This window comes from Capricornis sumatraensis, chromosome 3, assembly GCF_032405125.1.
Source record: "Capricornis sumatraensis isolate serow.1 chromosome 3, serow.2, whole genome shotgun sequence".
Lineage (NCBI taxonomy): Eukaryota > Metazoa > Chordata > Mammalia > Artiodactyla > Bovidae > Capricornis > Capricornis sumatraensis.
The window spans coordinates 173,480,221-173,496,600 of NC_091071.1; the positions used below are offsets into that span (position 1 = coordinate 173,480,221).

The following is a 16,380-nucleotide window of genomic DNA, read 5'->3' on the forward strand; positions in this document are numbered from 1 at the left end:
CTTCTAACTGCTGAGGGGCTGGGTTCAATCCCTGGCTAGGGAACTGAGATCCTACAAGCTATGTGGTGCAGCCAGAAAAAAGGAAAACAAATTATTTGTGTTGTTATTTCATTACCGTCTCCCCTACTAGATGCTGCTGCATGAAGGCAGGGCAGTGTCTGTCTTACGCAGCAACAGACTGGGGACAACACAGTATTTGCTGTGTTACTGAATATGCAAGTTGCCCAGCCCAGCCAAGAGCTTTTAAACCAAGTGCTCAATTTTATCTGTGTTGCCTTGCTTTGCTCATAGGGTTCTCTCAGTTGGGAGTCCCCCTTCCCCAGAACAGACAGAAATTCAACATCCTTTACGGCCCAGCCCAGGGATTAAGATCTCTGCCTCCAGCCCAGGAACCAGACATTGTGACCGACTAACATTCTGACACAATAAGGGAGAACGGAAGAAAGACAACAGAATATTGATATTGTGTTGGTTTTTTTTTTTTTATTTAGACATGGAATTTTCCTTTCTTTTCATATAACTTATCTAATTAAAATATTCATCTTGGTAGTTACCACAAAAAAGTAACATAGAAAATTGTATTTACATTTTGGGACCAAAATACAAATGAAGAGCAAGATAATACCTTGCTCCTTTCCCTCCCACTTCCCAGAAAGAAAAAGCCCCAAAGAAACTGTTCATTACACCAAGGATCACAATGGGATAATTTGCAATTTGGTGATTTGTGTGTAGTGTAGCACAGAAAAAAGGAATTGCACAAGTTTTCACAAATGAGACCCAAGGTTCAACATCAACCTGTGTCTGCTCTGCAGCCATTTCAACAACCCAGGAGAGGCAGTCGTTTGGAAACTCGGTTTCTCCTCTTCCCTCACTCTTCCCACCAAGTCATATCCCTGATGCAGACACTCTTAGAGGGGGCGGGAGGAAGACCTGGCTCTGGGTAAACGGGTGATCCAAAGATGGGGAGTGATGGTGGGGTGTGTCTTTTATTCCCTCCCTGCTCAAAGACTCCTAATGAAGGAAATTAAATCACACACAACTGAATCAAATATGGAAAACACGTTTCAGTGGCAGAGACTTCAACACACAGGTAAAGAGACAAATTCAAGGTGTGGACACCGAGAGGAAGCTGTCCCAGGCAACAGACGTCTGGCGCCTGACCCAGGTGCTTGTGTGGTTTAGAGAAGAGGCTTCCTAGTATCACATTTGGGGAGCGGCCCGGGGGACTGGTGGAATGGTAATACATATGATCAAGAGAAAGAATGCTTTTACCCAGTTCAAAAATACAGCAAATTAAAACACAGCAATACTAGCGTCCCTCAGGCACCTTGCACAGCAATGCACACTGAACGATGCAGCGTTCGCTGCACAGACTTCTTGCTGTGTTGCTCTGCAATCTTCAGAATTAGCCTGAGGTCTACAGGATGGTTAAAAACAGTAGGTTCCATACTGTGAGCTTTGAGTGACCTTGTCAAAGGGACTAGCAACTGCCAAGCTCCATGGGCTGTCACACTAACCACACCCTCAATCTGCTTCTCAGATTTCTAAAGGACGGGCATCTCCGATTCATAGTATCTACTTCTACCAGCGTCATGACCAAGGGGGTTCCTACTAGGCCACTGCCCTTCAACAGCCAAGAACACTGATGCTGTCCTCCTAGTTCTAATCTTTCCTCCTATGTCAACTCCAAAGTGAGATTCTCCCTTCCAAACCTGTGGATGCCCCTGTGGCTCAGACCCTTTCCTTAAACTGGTCCTTTCCTCCAAATTCTGGCTTAAAGACTCAAAAGGTAGAGAGAGTTTCAAGATGCAAAGTTCTTTACAAAACATAGCAAATTGTGCTCTTTCAATCACATGATCTTAAAGAAAGGCAAAAACAAAACCGATTTCCAACATAGCATTACTTTTTAAAACCATTCAGCAATTCACAGGGAGTAAGAGATTAAAGTGCTGGTTTTTAAAAAACTCTTTTAAGTTGTACTTGGGGGCCTACAAAAGCCCTGCCAGGGGTTTGTGTTTTGCCCCATGCCAGTGGGGAGAGGGAAAAATAAGGGAGGAAAAGGGAGCCTAAATTTCTGGATTAGAAACTGGAAACTGTAAAAATACTGGGGTTCTGCGTCAAGTTAAGCCTCAAAAGAAGCGGGACCTGGCAAAAAGAATGGTGGGGGAGACTCCAGAACGACCCTTAATAAATACTATGTGACAAGTAGGGAAGAGATGCCCCTGTGCAGGACCGCAGCGCGACACTGAGACGGGTTCCCAGAGGGAGGGGGGCCGCCCAGAACACGCCGGTCTCCAGGCCAGGGCTCCCCTTCCAGCACAAGCAGCTCACAGCACAGTGTGCCCCACACAGGCTCCGGGGACACCCAGTCCTCTCTCTGGACCAGAGTCCGCTCAAGAGAGATGAACCGGGACAGGAGAAAGACCTCCACTAGGCTTCTAACAAAGAACCCTAAAAATAAAAGGCTAAGTGTGTGCGACAGGACCAAAACAGAACAGAAAACTTGGGGGCAGGGGGGGAGGTAATATAAATACAATCTGGGGGCAATATTTATTAATTAAAACTATGTTTTATAGTTTACAAAGAAGCTAATTAATAACAAAGGTACAATTGACCTTAAAATCCTCGGTGAGAGCGAAGCTTCACATCTTCAGAACTCTGAAGCACTCGCCAGGCAAGGAGGCAGCGGCTGCAGACACCGGCTCGGGCGCACGCCCGCTGACGGCGCAGGACTCGGGGACTGAAAGCTTCCACGGAGTGAAAGGCTCTGGTCTCCTCTGGAAGTTCCATTCCCCAGCCCCCACCATCCTGTATTCCTCCCCCCAGATTTCATTTCCAAGGTAAGTCCTTGGTTTATCGTCGGGAGAACCTGTTCTTGAAAGCTTTAATCGTCTTGGCCATCATTGGGGCAATTTCTGTGAAGAGAGAGACAAGGCAGTTGTTTCAGATCCACGGCAGTTTGGACACCAGACAGCAGTGGTTTAGGCAAACCCAAGGCCTGCTACTCTTGGCTCTACGCAGCCAGATGAACCAATGCGAGTGGCAGCCCGAAGCGAATGCTTCCCGAGCCCCCGCCAGGGTCCCGACAATCCCTCCCTCTAAGTCTCACAACTCACCGAGACTTGGCTGGGCCCTGTATGGTAAGTGGCAGAACTGGGGTTCAATCCCTGCCAGACTCTAAAGGCCATTCTGAGCCACAATTTAACTCTGCTTCACCAACATCCAAACCAGCAAAAAGCACCCACTCTCATACCTGTCCTATGCAGCAACAGGTCTGAGATGAGCTAAATGCAGATACCACCTAAGAACTAGCCTGCTTCTAAACGGGTTAGCCTGAGCCCAGCCAAAGCTCCCACGCTCCTGCGGGCCCTGAAGTCAATACAGAATAATGCTTAAGTCAGGACACCCCTGTAGAATACTCAGGATCGTCTATGGTAACAAAGTTAGTAAGACATGAACTAGATCCAACTAGATATAAAAAACAAATACTTGGAAGCTGAGGTTATAAAACTTCAATAAAATCATTCAGCTGTTAACTCCATGTTGTTGCCTAGAGAAGCAAGTTTACATTTAGGCTAAAAAAAAAAAAAAAAAAAAAAACACCAAGCAGAGCACCAATGAATATTCACTACGCTCAAAACTTTACACGACACACACAACACGCATATGAACAAGGCAGAGGAAGGAGGCGCTGATGCTTAGGCCAGCCACAGGCAAGGAGCCACATCGCTCCACCTAACACACAGGGGCACTGATGGTGCCGCGCTAATGACGTCAAAGGGGCGCAACACTAGCGTGAACTAGTCCTGGGACATCTGAGCGAGCCCCGAGTTACTTACTCTTCACAGCTGGTTTCCTAGGATCATAGGAAACAGTGCTGCTGACCACCGGGGCTGGGTGGGCGCCACTGGTGCTCGGGCCGTCGTAGGCCGGCTCCTCGGGGCTGGCGGTAAAGCTGTTGCTGCTGCCACTGCTGAAGGAAGCCCGGCTGCTTCCTGTGGGGTACGGCGCTGGCTTGATCCTGGAGCAGAGCAAAGCTGACAGTCAAAAGCAGGAGAAACCGAACCTCGGCACAAACAGCCTGGAGCAGGCTGGGCTGAGGACTCGGTTCTATGGCTCTGACCAGTGGACCTGCTACCTAGATTTTGCTCAAGGCTTGGCAGTGACATGGTAGTCTTTCAGGATGAATGATAATCTTGACTAACTTTTCACTGTTTCAGTGTAAATCTGTATTTTGAAAATGCAAACGTACTTAGATAACATAGTCATTGCAGTAATATATTTTCTGTTTAAACAGAGAAAGGGAAAGCCTTAGGGAATGTGTCCCAGAGGCAGGCCCTGTTCTCCATGTAATCCTGACCTCTCTGAGGGGCAGGGGTCATTATCCGGGCCACAGTGCAGCCAAGGAAGCTGCGGCTCAGGGAGCTAGGGCCCAGTGGGTCAAAGTCAGCCTTCAGAACCCCCTCTGGCCTCACGCTGCAACCCCCACCAGACAAAATGAATTGCTTCCTGCCCTGGGACCTGCCTTCGGGCTCTCTCCCTGAGCAGGCAGAACCACAGAGGAACAGAGATCTTACCTGATTTTTTCAGGCACAGCTGCTCCTCCTGTTCCAAATTTCTCCTGCCTCCTTCGAACATCACGAGGTGGCTTGGCCACAGAGTTGACAAACGCCATTTTTGCTTGTCGGCCTGTAGATAAATGGAGGTTAACACCTGCCTTCTTGAGCTGAGATGCTACTGTTAATAATCTATGCTCTTAAGGGACAAAGGCTTTTCAAGGGCCTCCAAAGGCAGTGGATAATCGACCAACCCTGGAAACCTCTCTGTAGGATAGCATGGGTAGTGGCAGAACAAACACCTGCCCTCTGCCCGCTTCTGCAAATGCAAGAGCGCTGGGAGCCAGAGGTTCTACCTTAGCTGAGCCCGCCACAGCCCTGACGTGACCAGAGCACAGGGCTCACTCTTCTGCCAGACCTGGCCTGCAGTCTTACCTTTGGGCTTATTGGCGTGTGCGGACCGGATGTTCTTTGTGAGGACTCGCAGCCGCTGCTCTCGCGCATCCTGAAGCCGCAGGTACATCTCCCGCCATGACTCATACTCTTCCGGCCTTTCATCCTTAAAGTCTCGGTGACAGTGAACTTTCCATAATTGATCCGTTTCTTCAATTAATACCTAAAATCAGAACCAGGACGTCATTTACATGCAAGCACTCTTAGATACCTCTTTTCCATCTTTAATCACCCATGGTGGCCAGTTTCCTAACAGTATTTTGGCCTGCACAGTAACAGTAGTAGTATAGTAAAACATCATAGTTCTAGGAAAAAACCGAATCCCTGAATTAAAATATTAAGTGCAAGGCACTGCTAACTGCTGCTGGGGGTTGTGGGGCTAGGAGAGAACACAACACCAAATTAGCTTCAGATCAGTGTTTTCTTATGCAGGAAGGAGCTGAGGTGAAGTCCAGTCCAAGCATTCCCCCAATCTATTCACACTGAATCACCATGGCCAGGGGCCGCCTGAGGGGGAGATGCCACAGATCTTTTGAAACAGAGAGAGACAGCTCACGCAATCAAATGAATGTCTCCAGCCTTAGGAGGACAGGGGGATAGATTTGTTTGCCTCTAGAAGACACTCAGTCAATCTTCCGTGTTGATGCTCAGGTGTCTGGTGAACAAAGCTCAATCCCTGCCTTGGATCCCACGGGCTGTGCTTTTAGAATTTTTCCTTGACTTCTGAATCTAGGAAAACGCAAGGGACGTGTGGGAAATGGTCAGCCTGTCCCTGCTCCCACCTTTTAATGCCACCTTGATTCTGGCCTAAGAGGCCTACGTAAGATGCTAGGGGCAGGGGCTAACACTCTGCTTGTTTAAAGGCCCACAGGCAAACCCGGAACAGCGCTCTGCCTGCTGCCTGCCCAACACTGTGGCAAATCAGAGACAAATCTATTTTTTCAGACACAAGCCAGCAAACCGCCCGCTTGCCATCCAAGCAGGATACTCACGTGATTGTACTCTTCTATTCGATACAACTGATCAGGTGTACACCTCTCCAGAACAGGTTCAAGGACAGAATATGGGACGCCTCCCACTTCAAAGATCGCTGCAGAGGATCGAGGGTAAAAGGGACTGAGTAGCGGTCAGGCCACCCGGTGACCAACACGCCAGGGAGCAGAGGAGAAGCGTGCGACTTACAGTCAATGTTGTTTTTAAGCACCCGGATGCACTGCTCGTGCAAGGTCATCATTTTGGGCAGATAGGCACACTTGGAACCGGAATAGACCTGCATCTTAGAATTCATTCTCCTTCCGGTGAATCCAGCTTCTTCCTCTTCCTGGGGTGAGGAGAGTGCTGCAAGGCAAGAAAAACAGGAAGGTAAGTCATAAAAGGCACTAAGCTGGACCTCCCTAGTGGTCCAGTGGTTAAGACTCTGAGCTGCCAATGCAGGGGGCGCAGGTTCAATCCCTAGAGGGGGAACTAAGACCTCACATGCCATGTGCTGCTGTCAAAAGATTAAAAAAAAAATTTTTTTTAAGGCACTGGCTCTTCAATGAAAACTCTCCTTCTACCCCATTCTTCAGCCTCCCAGTTCCCTTTCTCAGAGGCAACCAATGCCACCAGTTTCTTATGTCCTTCTAGAAAGTCTACGCAAAAACAAGCTAATATTTATTTTATTCCTTTTAATCAATAACATACTATCATTTTGTCATTTACTGAATTTTAGAAATCACCTCAATACATAGATTTTTCCACTTAAAAAAAGTGGCATAGGATGCCATTGTGTGGATGAACCATGATCCATCTGTGAGTCTCTTGCAAAGGAGCACCTATGTAGCATCTAATTCTTTTGCTATTAAAACTAACCTTAAAAAATAAAAAAAACCCAAAACCAGAAAAAACCTAGACCTTTTTTTAAGCCCCTGTGGAATGTACAGAACAGAAGGCTGCTAGTAATAGCAGCTGCTAAAATTTAATGAACACTTATTCTGTGTAAAATCCCAGAGCTCAGAGCTTTACGAGCATTATCACTTTCAATCCACCTCATAGGCAGACACCACTATTTCATCCATTTACAGAGTATGAAACTGAAGTCCAAGAAAATTATGTTATTGCCCAAGATCATATAACTTGTAGTAGAGGCCAGAGCCGGGATTCAAACCTAAGCCATCAAACTCTAGAACCTGCGCTCTTAGAAAATGCACCATTCATGATGTCAGATCATGAATTTTTAAAATCACTTTTTCCTTAAAAAAAAAAAAAAGAGACAAGCAAATTACCTTTTCGCTTTGTTTGGAAGGATGACATCAATTCAGGGGAAGGAAGTGGACGGTAATTGGCCTGGATCACAGGTAATGGGAGGTCAGGTAATACTGGCAACACATCGCTGGGGACCTGCAGAGAAGAGACCAGTGACTGGAGAGCCCCTTTCTACCAGCACAGCTCCTTCCCACAGTCGATGCCCAGCGGTGCCGACGCGGCAGTAACTTCACAGGCAGCAGGAGGAGAGGCAGCAGCCGTGCCTGATGCCACCTAAGTCAGGAGACACACAGATGGGCCCAGCACGATGGAAAGCCTCAGAAAAACTTTTCTTGGGTTCTACCGACCCTGATGGCCAGAGAGACCAGGAGGAAATTATTTCAGACTGAAATTCAGCAAGTCACGGAAAAGCCAGCCAAGCAAATCAGCAGTGAGGTTGCAGGCCCAGGTGCTCTGGGTGGAAGGGGCCGCAGGGGTTACCTTTTTCAGCTTGGCTGAGTCGGCTCCAACTGGCGGAAGCTTCTCGGGCTTGTTTTCATTCACCTTAGGTAATTTCTGAACTGAGTCCAAGTTTTTACTAGTGCTTTTTGAATCATTTTTTTTAAGTCCTTTTTCTCCGGGAGTCGTGGTTGAAGTTTTTACCACCTTTTTCTTTTTCTTCCGGGGCTGGTCATAGCTGAGGTATGACTCAAAAGACATGGTGGGCTTCTCAAATTCATCATCCGTATCTGCCTCCTCACCTTTAGGGAAGGAAGCCACCGACTTTCTGTCTGAATGCGAAGGTTTGACTTTCCCTTCTTGAGTCTTCAGGTTGTTGGAAACCTTCTCTTTTGCCTTGGGCAACAGGTCTCCTGCCCCCTTGCCCACGTCCGAGTTTTCTAGACCCTGCTTGTTTTTGTCTGATTTGGTTTTCTCGGAGTCTCTAGGTTTTGGCTTTTTAAGGTGGTTGTCTGAAGCCACCTCCAAGGGGGGTAAGACCTTCTTCTTGGCGCTGCCCTCCTTCTCCTTCTCTTTCTCTTTCCTGACACCAGAGGGCAGTTTCTCCTTTGTGCTGTCCCCAGAGGTCGGCCTCCGGTTTTCCTCTTTGGAGACAACCTTGTGCGACTTTTCTTTGCTCAGAGAAGCCTTCTCGTCTCCTTTGGCATCCGCCGGACGTCTTTCTTTATGGGAAGATCTGTGCTCCTTGCTCTGACTCGTGCTTTCTCTGCCCTGGGCTTCCCCCACGTGTCGTTCTTGACTGACCCCCAGTCTGTCCTGAAAGGTGTTACCATGGCCTTTGCCAGGCTTCTGGTGGGGAACAAAGGGCTCATGGTCCTCCTCCAGGGATCTGTAATGGTCCAAAGACACGTGATGAGGGCTGGTGGATGGTGGAGGGGACTGAACATGGCCGTAATCGGAAGACTCATGGTCTGAAGAGTAAACTGGAGAAGCTCTGTGGTACCTCTTTCTTTCATCTCTCCTCCCATGACTGTGAGATACTTTGTGAGGCCGCCCGAGCTCTGGGAGTTTTCTGTGCTTTTTCTGTCTATTATCAGGACTATACGACTGGCTGCTGGAGGCTTTCCAGCTTTCCGGGTAGTCCCCCTCTATCTCTGCCTCCTCCCTCAGGGCATCCCTGGGGCGCTTCCGAGAACTGCTCTTCTCAAAGTTCTGTTCCTCAGGCTCTGTGGTTCTAAAACAAAAGGAAAAAACAGAGAAAAAGTTCAGGGTAATCCTTGTTCATAAGACAAAGTCACAGAACCTGAACTCACAAAACAGACGAAGAGTTTACATAGTTAGAAACATGGGCTTGGGAAGAAGGTTCTGCTCAAAGATACTCAACTAGGTTTTAAAACTGGGAAAACTCAAATATTCCATAAATGGAACAGAACGAGTTTAACTACAGGCTACAAAGAAGATCAAGTATCTTGTGTACGTGAAAATGCTTAAAAAGCTTTTCAACACAGGGAAATACTGAATTTGTTACATTAAAAAGGGGCAGTAATTTACGTCAGTTTATTCACAACTGTATAAAAATGACTTTTAAGACCAGCTTAGAAAGAAACATTCCAAAATGTCAGTAATGCTGATCTCTGGAAGGTACAATTTAGAAATTTTTATTCTTTTGAGTTCCCTGGTGGCCTAGTGGTGAGGATTCTGGGCTTTCACTACTGTGGCCCAAGGTTCAATCCCTGGTCAGGGAACTGAGATCCCATAAGCCATGAAAGTCAAAGTGAAGTCGCTCCGTCGTGTCCGACTCTTTGCGACCCCATGTGCTGTAGCCTATCAGGCTCCTCCGTCCATGGGATTCTCCAGGCAAGAGTGCTGGAGTGGACTGCCATTTCCTTCTCCAGGGGATCTTCCTGACCCAGGAATCGAACCCGGTTCTCCCGCATTGCAGGCAGACCCTTTACCGTCTTGAGCCACCAGGGAAGCTCCAGAGGCAGTACCAAAAAGAGAAATTTATTCTTCTACTTTTTAAAGATTTTATAATATTCTTTAATGACCGTGACTTATTTTTGATAATTGAGGCAGAATAAACATTTTAAATAAGAAGGCAGAGAAGGAATAAAAGAACTTTTCCTACCGTTCTACAGGAACCAGCTTCTTCCACTGGGCCACTAGGTCCCTGGCAAAGTTTCCGACGTGCTCGTGTTTTCGCAAGCTGTTCACCGTTTTCCCAACTCCAGTCTCCTACAAAGTTGACAAAGAAATCCTTAGAAGGTTGTGGAACTAGGCTCATAATTTTCTAAAGAAACAAAGCCTCCTACATTCCAACAAACCAATACTTCATTCCAAAAACATACAAGTCTCAGTACAAAGTTAGTTTGTGTCAATGTGCCGAGCCTCTAATGACACACAGTAGCAAAGCATACCAAATTCAGAAGAGGAAAACGCTAAATTAAAACACTTCTGGAGGGACTGCCCTGGTAGTCCAGTGGTTAAGAATCTGCCTGCTGGTGCAGGGGACACAGGTTCAATTCCTGGTCCAAAAGGTTCCACATGCCTCGGGGTGACTCAGCCCACGTGTCACAACTCCTGAAGCCCACTCGCCCTAGAGTCTGCACTCCACAAGAAAAGCCACTGTGATAAGAAGCCTGCTTGTGCCAACTAAAAAAGCCTGCGCACAGCAATAAAGACCCAGCACAGCAAAAACAAATACAGTAAAAAAAAAAAAAAAATCAAGCCCATGGTTTATAAGACATAAAACACTTCTAGAACTTTAAAAATAATAACAAGAGTGATTATGGCAGGTGTCAGATCCTGACCTAAGAGTATTGCATCTGGTGTCTGAGTTAATACTTTTTTTTTGGCACACTGTGCGACTTGTGGAAACTTAATTCCCCAAACCAGGGATTGAACCCAGGCCCATGGCAGTGGAAGCAGAGTTCTAACCACTGACCCACCAAGGAACTCCTTGAATTAATACTTTAGAACAGTTTCATCACCCTAAAAAGAAACCAGTTCCTCCCACCCCTGGTAATCACTAATCTACTTTCTGTCTGTGGATTTGCCTACTCTAGACATTTCATATAAACACCACCACACAATATGTGACCTTGTGTCTGGTTTCCTTCACTTCTAGAGCCCATGGTCTTAACCTTACTGTATAATCTCTCCAATTGCAAAGGGGATGGGATACAGTTGTATAATATCTAAAATTACACAGCTCTTACCGCAAGAATGTCTACGGTAATGGGCAGGGCAGAGAGTTTCTTCAAATATTTCAATAGCTGCAGAGAGAAATTAAATACACATTAATTTCTATAAAATCATAATCATTCCCTGAACAAATGTCAAAGAATAATATCTAATGGCAAAGTGCTTACTCTGTGTTATACAGTATTAAGTATGGTTATTATCCTACTTACAAGAGCGAAAACAGACACAATAAAGTTAACTTACTTGTCCCAGGATGCATGTAGGGCAAGATTCACTCAGGTCTTTAGATTCTGTGGCTTTAGATTCTGTACTTTCAACCACTATGCGACACCAAGGGAAGCCCTATCAGTTCTAATATAAGTCATCAACAACTACCGTTCTGCCCCAGTTAGAATTTCTGAGAAAGGTGCTGAATGTAGGAGATTACTCATGGAGGAAAGTAAAAAGGAGAAGAGGTCTCTACAGGAAAAGGGAATCACATTTCCAGAGAAAGTGTGTCTAACGGAAATGGGGTTTTTGTTTGTTTGCTATTTGATGTTAAGTGGGAAGCCAAGACCAATTTCAAGTCGCTCGAATAGGAGCTTTGCGTTGCAAATGGTGAACGAAAATGTCTGGGTAGACTGGAGAAGCAATCTGGGTTTGGCCATATTTCCTTTCTATAGTATAGTCTCTTGAACTTGATAAAAATCAGAGGACAGCAGAGCTGTTAAGATAAGAGTCTCAGTCACAGACAGGCTTCAATGTGCCCCTGCCACTTTCTTGTGGGGTGATCTTGTGCAAGTCACTAACCTCTCTGAGCCTCAGTTACTTCATCTGCAAAACAGAACTGAAATCCTGTCTCTACTTATTCACAGGTTGTGAGGATTCAAACCATGTCTATAGCCCTAGGGCCTGGAATGCTATACAAGCTCAATAAACGCTTATTAATCATTTCATTCATCAACTGACCATTCGTTAAACAGCTACCCTTAATCTTCTACCAGATATTCTCAGCCAGTTCCCACTTGCTCCACTTCTACCCAAAGTCATGACTGCTATGCCATTCTCTAGGAAAGGTTTATGAATATATAAATTTACATTCAAGGAGTGCCAAAAAAGTACAGGTTGTTCAAAACAGATTAACTATGACTGCCTTTATATTTAAATATCTGATAACAGGATCTGTTCTTTTTACATGTGTAGCCCAGGCTATAATTAGTATGCCATATTGCTACTAGGTGGAGTAGCAAGTATGTTTTTCTGGTCATTCTACTTCAGTAATTACTGAACACAGTCGCTAGGCAGAGCAACTGGATCACATGTGATCATCTTGTTTGATTGGGAACAACTGAGAAGCCAAGTAGTGTATCTGTGGAAAACTATGCTCTGCTTCCAATTCAATCACCACCACCATCCAACTCAGGACAAAGCATATGTGTATTTCTTGTCACCCAAGTGATGGGTGCAAAGATTCCTGCCAAATCCTTTTCTTAAAAAAGAAAATTTAGAATATCTGAAAAGATCAAAAACAGACTGTCTCCTCTAACACCATTCTCTGGAAGGCATTTATATATTGAATACTATTCATTGTCCATTGGCTACTACATTAAGTTCTTACACCTGTTAGCTCATTTCATTCTCATTAACCAACTCTATTAAATGGATTTTAGGTTCCCCATTTTACAAATATTGAAATTGAGCTCAGTGAGATTAAGGTAACTTGCCTAACAAGCAAGTCAGTCAAGTGTGTTTAACACAGCAGGCATTGGGTTGGTAAAATGTTACAGAAAAACCCCTTTGGCCAACTTAATACTACAAAGCCACATTAAAAAAAAAAAACACTGTCCTTAGAAGAGAGGCAAAGAAAATGTTCCTCTTAGCACACGTGACATAAAGCAGAAGAGTCCCTCCTTAGTGTTACAATGTCAGATAGTTTAGAGTCTGCAGAGGAAAGAAGGTCACTACCAGGACCTCTATAAGAATAGGGCTAGAAGTCACTGAAGGTGTTCATCTTGAAGCCTAGCACTAACTCGAAGTGTAAATCCTGTCTGCTTCGTTTTGGGTTAGAAGGGGCGAATTAAAAGCAGACAAAACTAAAACCCTGGAGATATTTAAACCAATTTAGCCGAAGCCAAGAGAAACACGGCTTCAGAGCCTCTCTATTCTCAATGAGGTTCAAAGAAGAACAAAGCATTAAAAAGGTAAAGCTCTTTGGGCATCCTCAGGTAAGTGGAAACTTGCTGTTAGCAAACTGAGGGACCAGTTGTAGTTTGCAAGAAGTGATAACAAGTCATTGAGAAACGGAAAACATTTGCACAGTCCATGCTTAAGAATCTCAGTTGTCCTTTGCATGCCACTTCATCCCAAAGAGCTAAAGATGTTCATAGTGTTGACCCCTTGTTCTCCACTTGCCTTCAAACTGTGTTCCTGGTTATTTCCATGTTCAAATGATAACACGTGACAAGTAACTTGACCAGCCATGAAAACTGTTTCCACTTCATAGTAGGAACCAAGTGACCCTGGTTTGCCTGATACATTTTCCCCCAAGTAAGCTGGATTATACATGGGCTTAAAGTGAAAACAGCGTTACAGTTAAACATCTATATGTTTAGCACTGGAAAATCCATCCACAGAGGTGTAGGATCAACCCTTTGGCTAATAATGGTTTGAAATCAAGATTTCGTTTCAAATTTCAATACTGCTATATAATCATCTTGCAATTTCAAGAACAACCTGTGGGAGCTTGCTGGGTTAACAGAAGGTTGAGAAGGCCGGGGTGCCAGCTTGCAGTTTTCCCTCTGCATTAGCTCATTTGTGAATGCCAACTATTGTGCCCTTTGCAAAAATGATCTTCATAATGCAAAGTCAGAAGTTTAGGGTGACTGTCTGTGCCCAGATACTCAAAATCACTCCTAGTTGGAATAGGTTGAGAAGTCAAACAAACCTTTTTTTACTTTGAAATTTCATGCACATCAACAACTAGAAAAGCTACTTCAAAATTCAAGTTCTAGTGGGGAAATGGCTATAGATACTAAATGGTGCTTTTTTCTTTCTTTTTTTAAACCCAATGGAAGATGAAACTGGGGAGATAAGAGGATTTACATAATGTTTTAAGGTTTTAAAGTCACTAGCAAACTTACAGTGTCTGGGAAAACAAGCTAGTACTCAGAAATAATGACCACTGATTAGAAGCCCACAAAGGGTTATTGTAAAAGAAACTTGTAAATATGTCTGTCCACTAGGTAGTGAAGCCAGGATAGAAAATATAACACAAAACAAGTGGAAGCATTTCAGTTTTCACAGACTTAAAGCTCAAATGTCGTCCTGAAGAAGTGGATCTTTGAGCTAGGTATGCATGAGAAGCAAGTCGTCTGATAATGAGATACAGCCTTTAGAAAGAAAAAAACCTCACCTATGACAGACCGAGAACAAGGTGAAGAGAAAGGGACCCATCAAGAAAAACTGTAAAGAGTGGAGATTAACATCTACTGAGCACTTCCGCCTTTTGGTGCTGTCCTAGAAGAAGCAGGTGAGGAAACTGGCTTAGCAAGGAACATCCCTCCCCCCACCCCCCCCCCAATGGCCACGGCTAGCAAATAAATTAGAACTCAAATCTCCTCACCATTTTCTCTCTAATGACTCCCTGGATTATTTCCTCTTTAAAAGGCACTCTGGGATTTACAGAGCCAACTCTTAAGGACTGTACAACAGCGGCTATAATGCTGACAGAAATGTCAAACACCTTGAGCGTTTTTATCACTGTCTTTCAATTAAAAAAAAAAAAAAACTAACATCCACCGGACCCTCTCCCAGACACTGAGAAGCTGAATGGAAGAAAAATCGGAGGGAAAAAACCCCCCAAAACATGCATTTAACTTATGGAAACAGTTAAGCAGGGGGAACAAAACTAGCCGAGCACAATTAAAAATGGTTGCCCATCAATCGCAGCCGCCAGAAACGGTAGCCCTTACCTTTCCAGCAATGCCAGAAGGAAAAGGAAAATCTAGCGGCAACTTCTAACCCCGTTTCTCCCCACCTCTTACAATTACAACCTAAGTTTCTGGTTAGGGTGACATGAGGTTTATTTTTGCTTTGAAAGAGATTTACTGAGAAAGCAAAAATAATAGAGTCCACGTTCTAATTATCAAAGCGGAAAGAATTAAAAAACGTCTTAAGGACGCAGGGACCACACACCGAGCCTAGGTTCCATCAGGCGCAGGCAGAGAACCACTCCCCTGCTACCCCCTTCTCCCCAACAAACATCAAAAAGACGGGAAGAAATCAGGGGACGGATCGCGCAGGGGAAGTAGCTGAGCGGGCAGGAGTTAACTCCGGGCGGGGAGCTCTCCCGACAGAAAAACAGCTGGCCCGGGACGCCCGGGGGAGGACTCGGCGAGCCCCGCCGGCACGCGGCGTCCGCGCGGAGCGCGCCCCGGCCCCGCCGCAGCCCGCGGGCGCCCGGGCCCGGCACAAGCCGGAGGCCCGGGCCGGCCGAGGCCGGCCGCCCTGCGGGCCCCACCGCGTGGGCAGCGGCCGGACGGCCACGAAGTTGCCCGCCGCAGGCCGCAGCCCGGCGGGGACCGCGCCGCGGGTCCGAGCCCCCCGCGGCCGCGCCCGGGCCCGCGACCGTTACCGGGCCGCGCCGCGCCCAACGCCCGCCCCGCGCCGCCCCAGCCTGGCCGCCCGCTCGCTCACCTTCTTCGGGTCTGCGTTCGTGGCCAGGCGCGCCTGCAGCTTCTCCACAACTTGCAGCGCCGACTCCGCCGCCATCGCTGTCACTGGCGCGGCCTCCTCGCCGGAACTGGGCTCGCGTCGCGTCCTCGGGCTGCGGCTCCGCCCTCCGTGCATCCCCGGCGGAGACGGAAGCGCCACCGGTCCCTTCCGGGCCTCGGCGAAGTCGGGGGGCGGGGAGGGCGGGGTGCGTCGGGGGTGCCGCTCGGCCGCAGGCCCCGCCCCCGCGGCCGGGGACCCGGGTCCACCGCGCGCGCCCGGGGGCCCGAGCGCTCCGGGAGCCGGGGGGCCGCTTAGTCTCGGCGCGCCGGGTGCTCCGCACTGGTCGCCGCTGGACAGCCCCGCTTCTGGTCCTCGGGGGCGCGGAGCCCAGGCCCGAAAAGACCACGCTCCGATGTCCAGCCGAGGCGGAATGTGGACCGTAGCGCCGGACCCTGGTTTTATAAATCCGGGCCGGTCCCTTGCGCTGTTAGCCACGCCCTAAATAACACCTGTGTGTGGTTGCTTAGTGGGTCTGCGGCTAATGAAATCAGCAGGGATTAACGCTAGTGACCACTCTTGATTGGGCGCACTGAAGCCCAGTGATTTCGTTAGCTTAATTTCACTCTCAGTACAACCCAATGAAAGGAGTCATATTATCCCCATTTTACAGATGAGGAACGCGTAGCTCAGGGGGATGGAGTTAACTTGCCTGTGGTCACATAACACCAAAGAAGTGATGCTGGAATTTGAATCTAAACAGTCTAGGTTCACGGTGAACGCACATCTCTGAGAA

General features: G+C 46.9%; 1 protein-coding gene across 1 annotated transcript; it reads right to left on the minus strand.

Annotated features, from left to right (window-relative positions):
• Nucleotides 1-495: 495 nt before the first annotated feature.
• ELOA (elongin A) lies at nucleotides 496-15,722 on the minus strand. Its single transcript, XM_068967257.1, has 11 exons — nucleotides 15,570-15,722; nucleotides 10,910-10,966; nucleotides 9,820-9,926; nucleotides 7,734-8,925; nucleotides 7,274-7,388; nucleotides 6,192-6,347; nucleotides 6,002-6,099; nucleotides 4,992-5,172; nucleotides 4,578-4,689; nucleotides 3,840-4,021; nucleotides 496-2,915 (listed from the first exon to the last, which is right to left on the minus strand). The coding sequence occupies exons 1-11, from the start codon at nucleotides 15,720-15,722 to the stop codon at nucleotides 2,854-2,856; spliced, it is 2,415 nt and encodes an 804-aa protein (XP_068823358.1). The 3' UTR covers nucleotides 496-2,853.
• Nucleotides 15,723-16,380: the final 658 nt, after the last annotated feature.